General features: G+C 40.2%; 1 protein-coding gene across 4 annotated transcripts in view; it reads left to right on the top strand.

The window, feature by feature from the left end:
* Nucleotides 1-14,059, top strand: part of DIS3L (DIS3 like exosome 3'-5' exoribonuclease) — a 36,098-nt gene extending 22,039 nt beyond the window's left edge. For all 4 annotated transcript variants that reach the window (XM_079907591.1, XM_079907594.1, XM_079907592.1 and 1 more), the window contains 9 exons: nt 41-202; nt 3,457-3,704; nt 4,273-4,365; nt 7,030-7,563; nt 9,687-9,841; nt 9,942-10,120; nt 11,351-11,496; nt 11,904-12,078; nt 12,166-14,059. In XM_079907591.1, coding sequence (XP_079763717.1) covers nt 41-202; nt 3,457-3,704; nt 4,273-4,365; nt 7,030-7,563; nt 9,687-9,841; nt 9,942-10,120; nt 11,351-11,496; nt 11,904-12,078; nt 12,166-12,474 — 2,001 coding nt within the window. In that variant the 3' untranslated portion in view covers nt 12,475-14,059. The remainder of the gene's footprint in view (nt 1-40; nt 203-3,456; nt 3,705-4,272; nt 4,366-7,029; nt 7,564-9,686; nt 9,842-9,941; nt 10,121-11,350; nt 11,497-11,903; nt 12,079-12,165) is intronic.
* The last annotated feature ends 5 nt before the right edge of the window (nt 14,060-14,064 follow it).

The raw sequence follows: 14,064 nt of genomic DNA, 5'->3' as shown, positions 1-14,064 counted from the left end.
ACTCCTGGCGCTGGGCTCATGTTTCCCCTTCTTTGTTCAGGACTTCCGGGTGGTTGTGCGCATTGATTCCTGGGAGTCGACATCCATGTATCCAAGTGGACATTTTGTGCGTGTTTTAGGAAGAATCGGAGACCTGGAAGGGGAAATTGCAACCATCTTGGTGGAGAACAGCATTTCAGTTGTCCCCTTCTCAGAAGCTCAGGTCAGACTTCCGCCAGTCCTTTGTTCTGATAAAAGACTTTTTCTACTTTTCTTTTTTTTTTTTGCTTCTGTTGTTGTCCGTTTTGTCATTAAGAAAAATCTTTGTACTATGTAACAACCCACTGTCTAAAACCACAGATAATGGAAAAATCTCACTCTTCTTTATTCTGTGTTTGAGCCAGATTGAAGTCAGCTTCCAGTGCAGAGTTAGTTTCCTGCAGCCTCACAGCTCTCAAATTTTTACGTTTTCCTACTGTGCTTACAAATGGTATGTCAGTGTCTTACAGTCAGTATACGTCCATCCCCCGTGGTACTACACGGGTACCTGGTTACAGACCCAACTGGGCTCTGGTCCCTGTCATAATCATTCAACCAGAGGCCTGCAGAAAGCTGCAGGGAGCAGCTTCTTGGGTTCCATACATCTCTGACCCATGGGTCAAAAAATCATGCTCATTATGAAACTGTTTTTGTAATCTTTACAGAAAACAAAAATTCCGTGAACATAAAACGTCAGCTATTTTCATCACTTTATGATCTTTTAAAATCCTTGTAAATCTTGTTTATTATTCTTGCATAGCTATACTCACAGTGTGCACAGTCTATTTTCTGCTTCTTTCACTTAAGAATCATTTCTCTGTATTGACATAGCCTACTTATTTTTAATAGTGGTGGCAATTACTCTCTAGTGATGTACTCTAGTTTGCTTAAGCATTCCTCAATTGCTGAGCGTTTGGGCTCTTGCATTTTTCAGTATTATAAAAGGTGCCACTTCAAACATTTCATAAATATTACTTTTCTTTTTTGATCATTTTCTTCTGGAATGTAATCTTTAAAGTGAGATCACCAAGTCAAAGGGCATAAAAAATCTAAATAGCTTTTGCTATGAATTGGCAGATTGTTCTTCAGAAAAATTGGGCCAGTTTGCACTGCCATCAAGAGCATATGGGTAGCAAGGACTTCCCTGGTGGCGCAGTGGTTAAGAATTCGCCTGCCAATGCAGGGGACAAGGGTTCGAACCCTGGTCCGGGAAGATCCCACATGGCACGGAGCAACTAAGCCCGTGCACTGCAATTACTGAGCCTGCGCTCTAGAGCCCGTGAGCCACAACTACTGAGCCAGTGTGCCACAACTACTGAAGCCCGTGAGCCTGGAGCCCGTGCTCCGCAGCAAGAGAAGCCACTGCAATGAGAAACATGCACACCGCAACGAAGAGTAGCCCCCACTCACTGCAACTAGAGAAAGCCCATGCACAGCAACGAAGACCCAATGCAGCCAAAAATAAATAAATAAATAAATAAGGTAAATTTATTTTTTAAATAAAAGAGCGTATGGGTAGCAAATGAAGCAACTGACAAAGGATTCATCTCCAAAATATACAAGCAGCTCATGCAGCTCAATATCAAAAAAACAACCCAATCCAAAAATGGGCAGAAGACGTAGACAGTTCTCCAAAGATATACAGATTGCCAACAAACACATGAAAGTATGCTCAACATCACTAGTCATTAGAGAAATGCAAATCAAAACTACAATGAGGTATCACCTCACACCAGTCAGAATGGCCATCATCAAAAACTCTACAAACAATAAATGCTGGAGAGGGTGTGGAGAAAAGGGAACCCTCTTGCACTGTTGGTGGGAATGTAAATTGATACAGCCACTATGGAGAACGGTATGGAGGTTCCTCAAAAAACTAAAAATAGGGGCTTCCCTGGTGGCGCAGTGGTTGAGAGTCCGCCTGCCGGTGCAGGGCATGCGGGTTCGTGCCCCGGTCTGGGAGGATCCCACATGCCGCGGAGCGGCTGGGCCTATGAGCCATGGCCGCTGAGCCTGCGCGTCCGGAGCCTGTGCTTCGCAACGGGAGAGGCCACAACAGTGAGAGGCCCGCGTACCGCAAAAAAAAAAAAAAGAAAGAGTCATGTACCACAATGTTCATTGCAGCTCTATGTACAATAGCCAGGACAGGGAAGCAACCTAAGTGTCCATTGACAGATGAATGGATAAAGAAGATGTGGCACATATCTACAATGGATATTACTCAGCCATAAAAGAAACGAAATTGAGTTATTTGTAGTGAGGTGGATGGACCTAGAGTATGTTATGCAGAGTGAAGTAAGTCAGAAAGAGAAAAACAAATACCGTATGCTAACACATATATGTGTAATCTAAAAAAAAAAAAAAAAAAAAAAATGGTTCTGAAGAACCTAGGGGCAGGACAGGAATAAAGATGCAGACATAGAGAATGGACTTGAGGACACCGGAAGGGGGAAGGGTAAGCTAGAACGAAGTGAGAGAGTGGCATGGACATATATACACTACCAAATGTAAAATAGCTAGTGGGAAGCAGCCGCATAGCACAGGGAGATCAGCTCGGTGCTTTGTGACCACCTGGAGGGGTGGAATAGGGAGGGTGGGAGGGAGGGAGACGCAAGAGGGAAGAGAGATGGGAACATGTGTATGTGTATAACTGATTCACTTTGTTATAAAGCAGAAACTAACACACCATTGCAAAGCAATTATACTCCAATAAAGATGTTTAAAAAAAAGAGCATATGGGTATTCTTATTTTCATTATAATTTTTGATAGTAAAATACTTTAGAATATTTTACATTCTTAAGTTTTTATGTTTACCGTTAGTATCTGGAAATTATTTGTTGACTTGTTTTGACAGCTTAGTGAAAATGTTAGAGCAAAATAAAGCGTGGATTAGACTTCACAGGACTAGAATTCTTCCCTTTTAGCCTACTTAACTGCAAATTGATGGCTTGAACAGGTAATAATGCAGAGAAAATGCTCGAGATTGATCCTGCTTCAAAAAGGAATATGCTTTTAATATGTGGGACATGTTGGTTTTTATCCGGGCTTGACTTGAATTAAAAGCTCAAATGGATCATTTGAAAATGGGGTGGATATTGTACTCTTTATAAGCCACCCATTCATTCTCCAGCCTCCACGACTGAAGAGGCTGTAAACACCCTGGGACATTTCCTGTCCGACTGTAGCGCCTTCAGGGGCATGGGGATTGTGTCTTTCCTATTGACTCCCATATTTCCAGAGCCTAGCACAGCTCCTGACACATTGGAGGCACCTAATAAATAATTATTGCTCAAAAAAAGCAAACATAGGTTAATTGCATAAGGTAATGGGTAATGAATGGGGTTTCCATGAGGTCACATTGAGAATGTTAGAGAGTGGATTTTTATAGGAAATTTCTGATGCATGAATTGCTGAATCTGGGGACTCTCCTTGTACAGATGTGTGAGATGCCAGTAAACACAGCCGAAAATCCCTGGAAGGTGAGTTCCGAAGAGGAACGAGAACGTAAAGACCTTAGGAAAACCCATCTGGTATTCAGCATTGACCCCAGAGGTTGTGAAGATGTGGACGACACCCTCTCAGTCAGAGCCTTGGATAACGGCAACCTAGAGCTCGGGGTCCACATCGCAGACGTGACGCACTTTGTGACATCGCATTCTTATATTGATATTGAAGCTAGAACAAGGTAACGCTGTTTGAAATCAGCACTGCGATTATGTGTGACTGTAATGTATTTTGTAACTGCTAGTTTCAGATTTTTAAAACAAAGATTTCACAGTTGGGAACAATTCTGAAGATCTCTTCCAGGAAAAAAAAAAAAATTGAGGTCCACTTCCCCTTTTCCTTTAGAAAAGTAGTTCCTTGATCAATTTACCTTTCCTTTTTTAACAGAATCTTTTCATGTGTTGTTTCCTTCTGAATTGAAATGGGTTACATTTTTCTTGTAGTAATATCCTATTTTATATAAATACTGGATCATTACACTCTAATTTTTCTTGTACAACTAAGATTCGTACCACTTTTTCTTTCTCTTTTATATCAGTGGAAGAATATTCAGCCCAAAGCGGTATCACTTAGAAAAGTGGGAACATGGGAATAGCTGTATTACCCAGTCTGCTGCACTTGATGAAAAAGCAACAGCCTTGGGCAGTTTGTGCTGAACTTTCGGCCATTTTCCTCACTGCAGCCCGTACCGTCAGCAGTCCTGCTTCTTGCTGCTGAAGGTCATGTGCCTGCATGTGTGTCATTCACAGGGCCACCACTTATTACTTAGCGGACCGTCGCTATGACATGCTGCCCTCCATCCTCAGCGCTGATGTGTGCTCCCTCCTGGGAGGCGTTGACAGGTGAGTTTGTTCATTACTTTTATCATCAGAGCTTGTCTTGCCCCTTCTGTGGTGACTAGTGACTCTCGCTTGTGGCCTCTTCCTCGTCTTCTTTCTGATATACTCTCCTGCCCGCCTCCCCACCCCTGCTTTCCCCCTACATCCTCTACACCCTGCTGCACCATTTATTTGGGGGCAGATTTGTTTCTCTCACCTTCCCTTCCCTTCCGCTCCTCTTTCTCTCTTCTTTCTGTCCAGCTGTGAGGCTGCTTCTCCATCTTGCTGGCTTTTTAAAGTCAAAGTCTAGGAACAAATGTATATACCTTTGTACATATGTGTTCCCTGGTTGAGGCTGTTTTGCAATGAGGATCATGATCTTAGGGAGTTTTTTGTTTTTTTGTTGTAAAGTTTATGTCTGTCTTTGAATAGATAATAAAACCATGTAGCCCAAAATTCATACGTTCGAAAAGATGTTTAGTGAAAGGCTCCCACCTGCCACTTTCCCTCAGTTACCGATTTCTTCTGTATTTTCCTAGACATAATACTGTAACAAAAAAAACCCTCAGTTTTCCACCTTCCTATGTAGGGAAAAATCCAGCTCTTCCCCGCTACGTCTTTCTTTCCTGTGAGTCTCCTTTGCCTTTACAGGGAACACGTCACATCTGACACTTCTGGTCACCAAACGTGTAGAGGTGTTTCTCTACACCAAGCAGTTCTCTGCAACCCCAGCTGGGTGTCTTACAATTTAATTCAGTTCTGATACTGTCTGCCCAGGACGGCATCAAGTTCCACAGGGTAAAGGACTCAGTCCCACAGGACTGTCCCCACCCCTCAACTTCAGACACCATCACAAGCCCAGATTGTCAGCATGCTTCTGAACGACCAGCTGTAGATTAGAGGTTCCCATGACCCCCTCTTTAGACTTCAGATGCCAGTTGCAAGTCCACATTCTTACCTGTACTTCTGACCAACCGACTATAAATCAGAGGTTCCCAGACCCCCTCCTCAAGTTCAATTAATTTGCTAGAGCAGCTCTCAGAACTCAGGAAAACAGTTTACCTACATTTACTGGTTTATTATAAAAGTATATGATAAAGGATACAGATGAACATCCAGATGGAAGAGAGGTGTAGAGCAAGGTATGTGGGAAGGACACAGAGCTTCCAGGCCCAAGGATGCCACTCTCCCCAGCACCTCCATGTGTTCACCAATCCAGAAGCTCTCCGAACCTCACGCTTTGGGGATTTTATGGAGGCTTCATCACGTTGGCACGATCGATCAGTAACTCCATTTTCAGCCCTTCTCCCTTCTCAGGAGAATGAGGGGCAGGGCTGAAAGCTTCTAATCATGGCTTTGGTCTTTCCAGTGACCAGCCCTCATCCAGGAGCCCACCCAGAGTCTCCTCCTTAGAACAAAAGACACTCCTACCTCCCAGGAAATTACAAGGGTTTCAGAAGCACTGTGTCAAGAGCTAGGGACAAAGACCAATATCTATTTTCTATTATTTCAAAAATAAACACACACACACATGCATACCTATGGACATGTGGTCTTTCTTTGTTATACAAATGGTGACCATATGTATGTATGTGTATGTGTGTGTGTGTGTGTGTGTGTGTGTGTGTGTGTATATATATATACACACACTGTTCAGACCTTGCTTTTTTTTTAAATTAACAATGTATCTTGGAGATCATTAATATGGAAATCATTCCATATTAATAAGTTATCTGTGGAAATATAGATTGTTTCCAAACTTTTGCTATTATAAACAAAACTGTACTGAATTACTTGGAATATAACTCATTTCACATTTTTAAAAGTACAGTATCTCTGGAAGATAAAGTCCTAGAAGTGGAATTTCTGTGTCAACGGGTATATGCATTTGTGTTTAAATAGATAATAACCAAATCGCCTTCCACAGAGGTTATACCAATTATATTCTCTCCGTCAATGTATGAGAATGCTAGTTTCCCCACAGCCTTGCCAGCACAAATGTTGTGGTTTTTTGTGCCTTTGCCAATTTGAAAAATAAAAATGGTATCTTAGAGTGGTTTTGATTTGCAGTTTTCTACTATGAGTAAAGTCAAACATTTTTTGTATGCCTAACAGTCATTTGTATATCCTTTTCTGTGAACTATTTCATGTTTCTTGCCCCTTTTTCTTTTGCTTTCTTGATCTATTAATAATTGATATCTAAGAGCTCTTTATACATTAAGAAGTTAGCCCAGTGTTTTTTATGTGAGTTGCAAATATTAGCGTGATTTGGTGGTAAAGTGATTCTTTACTAAGTGAACTTTTTACTAATGAACCTACCATCAAGGCTGATATCCTAGTTCACTGTCATCCTGTAGCATTCGAAAGGCTTTGCTCTTCTTTGCTAGCGAGCCCAGTAGACTTAACTCTATCAGTGCTATGCTGTTCTAAGGAAAATGAAGAACCATAAAGTCAGGTTTGTAACATTCCACGTGAACTTATTTCAGATTTGCTCAGAGCTCCCCAGAACCTAATCTAACCTTGTTTTAATTTTAAGTACCTTTTGATTCAGCAGTGGAGTGTTGGATTGAAACATCAGACCAGAGCCCTGTAGCAATGTCATTTTTTTAAATTACATTTAGGGTCTAGTTCTGTTTATTTCAAAAATGGAAGAATTAAATAATGATGTGAGTGTGACTGGTTTTGTAGGTATGCTGTAAGCATCATGTGGGAATTGGATAAAACCTCCTATGACATTAAGAAAGTATGGTATGGCAGAACCATTATTCGATCAGCATACAAACTATTTTATGAAGCAGCCCAAGAATTACTGGACGGAAACATCGACATTGTTGATGATATTCCAGAATTCAGGGACATGGATGAGAAGAGCCGACAAGCCAAGCTAGAGGAGTTACTGTGGGCAATCGGAAAGTTGACGGACATAGCCCGCCACATCCGAGCCAAACGAGACCGATGCGGAGCCCTGGGGCTGGAAGGGGTAGAGGTTCGCATCCAGCTCGATGAGAAGAAGAACATTCACGACCTCATCCCCAAGCAGCCCCTGGAAGTCCATGAGACGGTGGCTGAATGCATGATCCTGGCCAACCACTGGGTAGCCAAGAAGATCTACGAGAGCTTCCCTCGCCAGGCCTTGCTGCGCCGGCACCCTCCTCCACACCAGGAGTTTTTTTCTGAACTCCGAGAGTGTGCTAAAGCAAAGGGCTTCTTCATAGATACACGGTAATTCCTCTTTTGAGGGGGCAGGGAACTGGAAGGGGATGCTGTGCACTTTTTGATCTTACAGTAGTTCTTAAAATGTGACAGCCACATCTTTGACCAAAAATAGAAAACTTCTTGGCTTTCTTCACTTACTATAATGTAGGTAGAGAGGCTTCAATTTTTTTTTTTTTTTTTTTTTTTTTGCCACACCACGTGGCTTGTGGGATCTTTGTTCCCCAACCAGGGGTAGAACCCATGCCCCCCCTGCAGTGGAAGCTCGGAGTCCTAACCACTGGACTGCCAGGGAATTCCCTAGAGACTTCAAATTAAAACAAGTTTATTTAGGCGTAATTTTGACCCACTACAGTTTGTAATATAAAAGTAAGGAACCTGTTATCCTTGATTTAATTTCATCTGCCCCTTAAGCAAATGCAAAGACTTAATCCTCTATTTCAAAACTTTAAAAATGCAGCCTATCTCTGTGGCAATATCGTAAGACACCACACCGATGGTAAATTTATACCATCCCTCCGTAGAATGAGACGTTTTTACTCCCCACCTCCAGGATAAAATATTTTCCCTGTTAAAAATGATGTATAAAGGGGATTCTTTTTTCAATATTTTGTTGTAACAGGTGCTAACTAATATATCTTTTATTCATTTATGAAAATGGATTTTTTGCCTCTCTCTTTAGGAGATAGTGTCTCTTAACTGGTTTAGTCCGTGGTTGAGCTCTGAGTGCGTGCCAGACGCACATGCTAAGGGCTTTCAGGTGTTAGCTTGGATCATTCATTCATCTTTTACAGATAGGGAAATTAAGTCTGGAGAGGTTAATTTGCTGATAATTTAGCAGCTGGTTAGGGCAGAGCCAGGATTGGAATCCATGTCTGTCAGACTTGAAAGCTCACATTAGTGCCCACTCTGTCACATTGCTTCTCCTTTTATCATCCGCCGTTCTCCTTCCCCATTTCTCTTGGCAGGCTATGGTACAAAACTGAATTATATACTATATTATTAAATTGTTAATATAAGTCTATATTTCCTGGGTTTTAAAAAATTACTTAAAAGTAAATAGAATGCTTCCTCTCGCCCTCTTTAAAAAAAGAAAAAGGTTTTCTTTTTCTGGGTTTCTTCTACTTGTGTACCTCAGGTTTAGTTCTGTTTTGTTTTTTAACTCTCTCTGGCTCAATAATTTTTTTTTTTTTTTTTTTGGCTGTGCTGCCTGGCATGCAGGATCTTAGTTCCCCGACCAGGGATCAAAGTGTGGAGTCTTAACCACTGGACCACCAGGGGAGCCCCTGGCTCAATAATTCTTGATTTAAAAAAAGAAAAAATCCATTCTTTGACCTGTACAGGATGTTTAAGGTTAAGGGTGTTAGGAATTTAATTCAGCAAGTACCTGGCCACCCACTATGTGCTGAGTATAACTTCATCTCATAAGTTCAGCACATTACTCTTCAGTACTTAAGAAACGTATTTGAAGGAATTCCCTGGTGGTCCAGTGGTTAGGACCTGGCGCTTTCACTGCCATGGCGGAGGTTCGATCCCAGGTCGGGGAACCAAGATCCTGCAAGCCACGCAGCATGGCACCAAAAAAAGAAATGTACTTGAATTCTGACACTCTTTGTTTAAACCTCAAAAGCAAACTAGTTTTCTTTTTTTTTGGCTGTGTTGGGTCTTCGTTGCTGCACGGGCTTTTCTCTGGTTGTGGCGAGCAGGGGCTACTCTTCGTTGCAGTGCGCAGGCTTCTCATTGCGGTGGCTTCTCTTGTGGAGCACGGGCTGCAGGCTTCAGTAGTTGTGGCATACGGGCTCAGTAGTTGTGGCCTGTGGACTCTAGAGCACAGGCTCAATATCTGTGGCACACAGGCTTAGTTGTTCCGTGGCATGTGGGATCCTCCCCAACCAGGGCTCGAACCCGTGTCTCCTGCATTGGCAGGCAGATTCTTAACCACTGCACCAGCAGGGAAGCCCCACAAACTAGATTTCTATAGTTGAAAAAAGTTGCTTCTGAAATGTGTCCAAAATAAATTTAACTACTGGCAGATGAACGTATTCAGATGATGAGTGAAGGGTTCCCCTCAGAGTGTTGACTTGTAAATTATTGCTGGGGACTAAATAAAAGTTTTTACATTTTTTTGTCAGGTCCAATAAAGCACTGGCTGATTCTCTGGATAATGCAAATGATCCCAACGATCCCATTGTCAACTGGTTGCTTCGATCAATGGCTACACAAGCCATGTCTAACGCACTGTATTTCTCCACTGGATCATGTGCCGAGGAAGAGTTCCATCACTATGGTGAATGATAAAATTTTATTCTGTGTACCCATAACCTTGAGCAAGTTGTTTAAAAAGTATATCTTTTTGTTTATTTTGATTTTTTGGTTTATTTTTGAAGGTCTAGCATTAGATAAATATACTCACTTTACCTCTCCGATAAGAAGATACTCAGATATTATAGTACACCGACTGTTAATGGCAGCCATTTCAAAAGATAAGAAAATGGAAATTAAGGAAAATTTGTTCAGCAACAAAGATCTGGAGGAATTATGCAGACATATCAACAACAGAAACCGAGTAAGAGGGAATTTTTAATTCTCTTACCCATCATCTCTTTTGCTAACAGAAAAGCTTTATTGTATAGTGGAATGAAGTACCGTATATTCTAGCAAATTAAACTCTAGAATTATTCCAACCAACGAAATAATATGAAAAATCATAAAGTTTGTTGAGTAGCTCTCAATACATTTACAAATGTTCTGAAGTGACTTAATGTGGATTTATGAGATTTACCACGGGTTAGATGTTTTTCCCAAAATGTAGAAATGTGAAAGATTATTATTATCTTACTACCCAAAGATAATAACAATTCTAGACAATTCTTTTTATTTATAAAATTATCCAATCATACCTGCTGTTTGTAATCTGCCTTTTTTCACTTAACATGTTATTGATAGCACACCATGTCAATATAGTTACATCATTATTTTAGAAACTGCTTTGTATTCTATTTTATATTGTTGCTAGTGGCCATAATGTTGTACAGCTTAGAACTAGACCATTTGGTGATACATAAGATTGGAAGCTGCCTAAATGTTTAACATTATTTTCTGTATCCAGGGTTCTAGTTTGATACTGTGCAACATTATAGCCACTAGTCATGTTGGTTTAAATTAAAAATTCAGTTCCTCAGTCACACTAGCCACATTTCACGTGCCCAACAGACATGTGTGGCTTGTGGCTACCTATGGGACAACACAGATACAGAACGTTTCCATCATTGTAGAAAGTTCTGTTAGGCAGCACTGTTCAGGCAATCTAGTTTACAACCATCCTTGTGTATACACTTTTACAGACTTCTCACATTTTGCCTGGATAAATTCCTGGTAATAATGAATTGCTGAGTCAAAGGGGCTGCACAAATAAAACTTTCATACCTATTACTAAATTGCCCTTCAGAATGGTAGTTCTAATTTGCACTTCTACCAGCAGGATTTTGGTAGGACAGACTTGAAAATAAAGGTAAGACATAGACCTGGATACTTTTCCTCTTCCTGTATGAACTATAGACAGTTTTTAAATAACAAGTTGTTTTCTTAAAAGAATTTTCTAAGACATTTTTGAGGGAATGATAAAGGTCCCTCAAATTTGACTTAATTCATAATAGAGAAGAATGTTTGTATTAATAGTTTTCTAGAACCTAGCCTTTTTTAAAAGTCATTGTTTCTGTGGGAATATGAATCCCATGTTTCTTCTGGGGATGTCAGGGAAGTCCATCATCATGCTTTGGGGTTGTGCTTCTTACAGGCAGCACAGCATTCTCAGAAGCAGTCTACAGAGCTCTTCCAGTGCATGTATTTTAAAGACAAAGACCCAGAAACTGAGGAGCGTTGCATAGCTGATGGGGTTATTTATTCAATTAGGACAAACGGTGTGCTTGTGTTTATACCAAGGTATGTTATTTCTAACACAATAGTTATTAAGAAATCATGGTTAACCTTAAAGTATAGACATGGTATATAAATGGTACATTAGATGTAATTTATTAAAGCATTTATTTTAGCAACTGTTTTGTAGTTATCATATGTACAATACATAATTCATTATGTAAGTAGAAATGGATATTAGAATCTAGTACATCTGTATCAGTCTTAGAGTTTTACTTTGTTATTTAGTAAAACATTTTGTTTCCATCTGCTCAGTGAAATAGATATTTGGAGGTAAATCAGATGAAAAGTTCTTTTTTTTTTTGGAAAAGTTGTTTTTAATCTGTAAGAAAAACTAGCATTCTAGATAAGTATACAAAATCTGCATACTAAGAATATATTATCTCTGGACTTTTATTCTGACAATGATTCAGGTTTGGGATTAAAGGTGCTGCTTATCTAAAAAATAAAGATGGTTTGGTGATCTCATGCAACCCAGATGGCCATTCTGAATGGAAACCAGGATCCCTTCAACGATTTCAAAACAAAATCACCTCTACCACGACAGGAGGGGAATCTGTTACGTTCCATTTGTTTGACCACGTAACAGTAAGTCTGTATTTATGTTAAGTATTGCTTTCACTGCAAAGAACAAAGACTGTGATTTAGTAATATGCATTTTCTCCTCTATGACAGGTGAGAATATCTGTACAGGCCTCACGTTGCCATTCTGATACAATAAGGCTTGAAATAATAAGCAACAAACCATACATGATGCCAGATACAGAACTTTTTCAGCAGAGTTCCCTCTTGCTAAAGAGTGATTTAGTGAAAGAAGTAACTAGATCAATGGAGGAAGCTCAGCTTGCTCAAGAAGTCAAAGTAAATGTCATCGAGAAAGATTATCAAAAATATTGCCAGACAAAGGGAAGAAGCCTGTACACACTTCTAGAGGAAATAAGAGACCTGGCTCTCCTGGATGTTTCCAACAGTTATGGAATATGAAACTCTTCTTACTTCATTAAAAGACCTTTGTCTTACGTGAATGTTTTACCTTCTTTTAAACATTAAGATGTAATTTTCTGCATCACCCCATGTCACCCAATCCCTGAGTGGGATTGGGTAGATATTTCAGATATTTGTGAAATGTTTTCTTATCATTAATTTAAGTTGCATGAAATAAAGTACAGTTAGGTCACTAAGGAAAGTGGTTTTTCAGAGATAAGTAGATACTGAATCCTGGCTCTGCAAATCATGTTGCTGGTCTTGCTAATAAACCCAGAATTGACTTTTGGTTAGCTTGTCTCAAATCCATTCTTTTATAGTATTAATTTTTCCAGTAATTGCTACATTTGGGTCATAGGCCCCTCTGACATCTGCCAGATTAACTTTTCAGTCACCTTCAGACAATAAGCTCCGTCCTGTCCACGTATCCACTTTAAAACTCCCTATTTTGTATTTGACTCAGTCACCCCTGCTGTCCCCAGCACCAATTGGGGATAGGGCTTAGGGAGCCGGGTGGGCTGCACAGGGTAAGGTCTGTTCTCTCAAACCTCCATTCCCACCCTCTCCTTGGATGATGAGTTGCATTGGACTTGCCCTTGCTGGAGACTTGTTACTTAGCACCATCACTCTGCCAGTCTTCCCCCAAAAAAGCAACCTTCCCATGTCCTAGTTTGTAAAAACTAGCTTTGCCTTTCCCTCTCCCCCATGGGAATCTCCTGCCGAGAACCAGACCAACCTCTAAACTTGATTCTCAACGTGGTACTTTCTATCTGCAACTACCCTTCCACCAAGTTGATAAACTCAGGCAGGAAAAACTCCAGTTAGGTCCTCCCACCACGTGGCCCTAACACTTCAGCCTCACATTCACCATTCCCAAAGCTCTCATTTCCTAGATTTTCATTTCTATGTTATTGTACATGTTCTTCCCAATCCTTGGCATCTCCACCGAATCCTCCCTACGTGCTCTGTGTTCCCCATTATACTTTGCAAGTTTCTCTCCAACTAACTAGTCAGTAAGGTACCAAGGAGCATGTGAACTACCCCAGCACCTATGCAGGCCAGGCAATGCATCAGCTTTTCACGTGACCCTTTAAGTATTAAAGTGACTCCTCAAAAGACATGTAAACACATAACAACTGTGAACATTTTACCAAAAGTGTAAAGTGTAGAACTAAATAGCAATGAGAAACTTTTATAAAGCCTCTAGGGATAGTTTGTGAGCTTATTATTTAAAAAAAAAAAAAAGAACATTAGCATTTATTACATATTTACATCTTAAAACTCCACCCAATTTAGTAAAAACAGGGCATTCAATGGCACACTAGCAGTTGAAGCTACTTATTAACTACTAATCATTTTTACAAGGTCATACCCATATAAAAATAAACACTAAGGAGAATAAATAGACAACGAAAGTGGATAAGAAACAAGTATAGATAATACCAGATTTTAAACAGGAATCTATAAAAGTTTCACTATATAAGGATTTTCACTCAAAGTAGGCAAAATGCATAGTCATCTCAAATTTGGAAGATAGCAAGTTAATAGATTTTCTCATTTGAGGCCTATCCAACCTCAGTAACATTTCAA

Source organism: Stenella coeruleoalba, assembly GCF_951394435.1.
Source record: "Stenella coeruleoalba genome assembly, chromosome: 2".
In the NCBI taxonomy this organism is placed as follows: Eukaryota; Metazoa; Chordata; class Mammalia; order Artiodactyla; family Delphinidae; genus Stenella; species Stenella coeruleoalba.
Note: the sequence above shows the minus strand (reverse complement) of the source record. Positions and strands in the feature narration are given on the sequence as shown.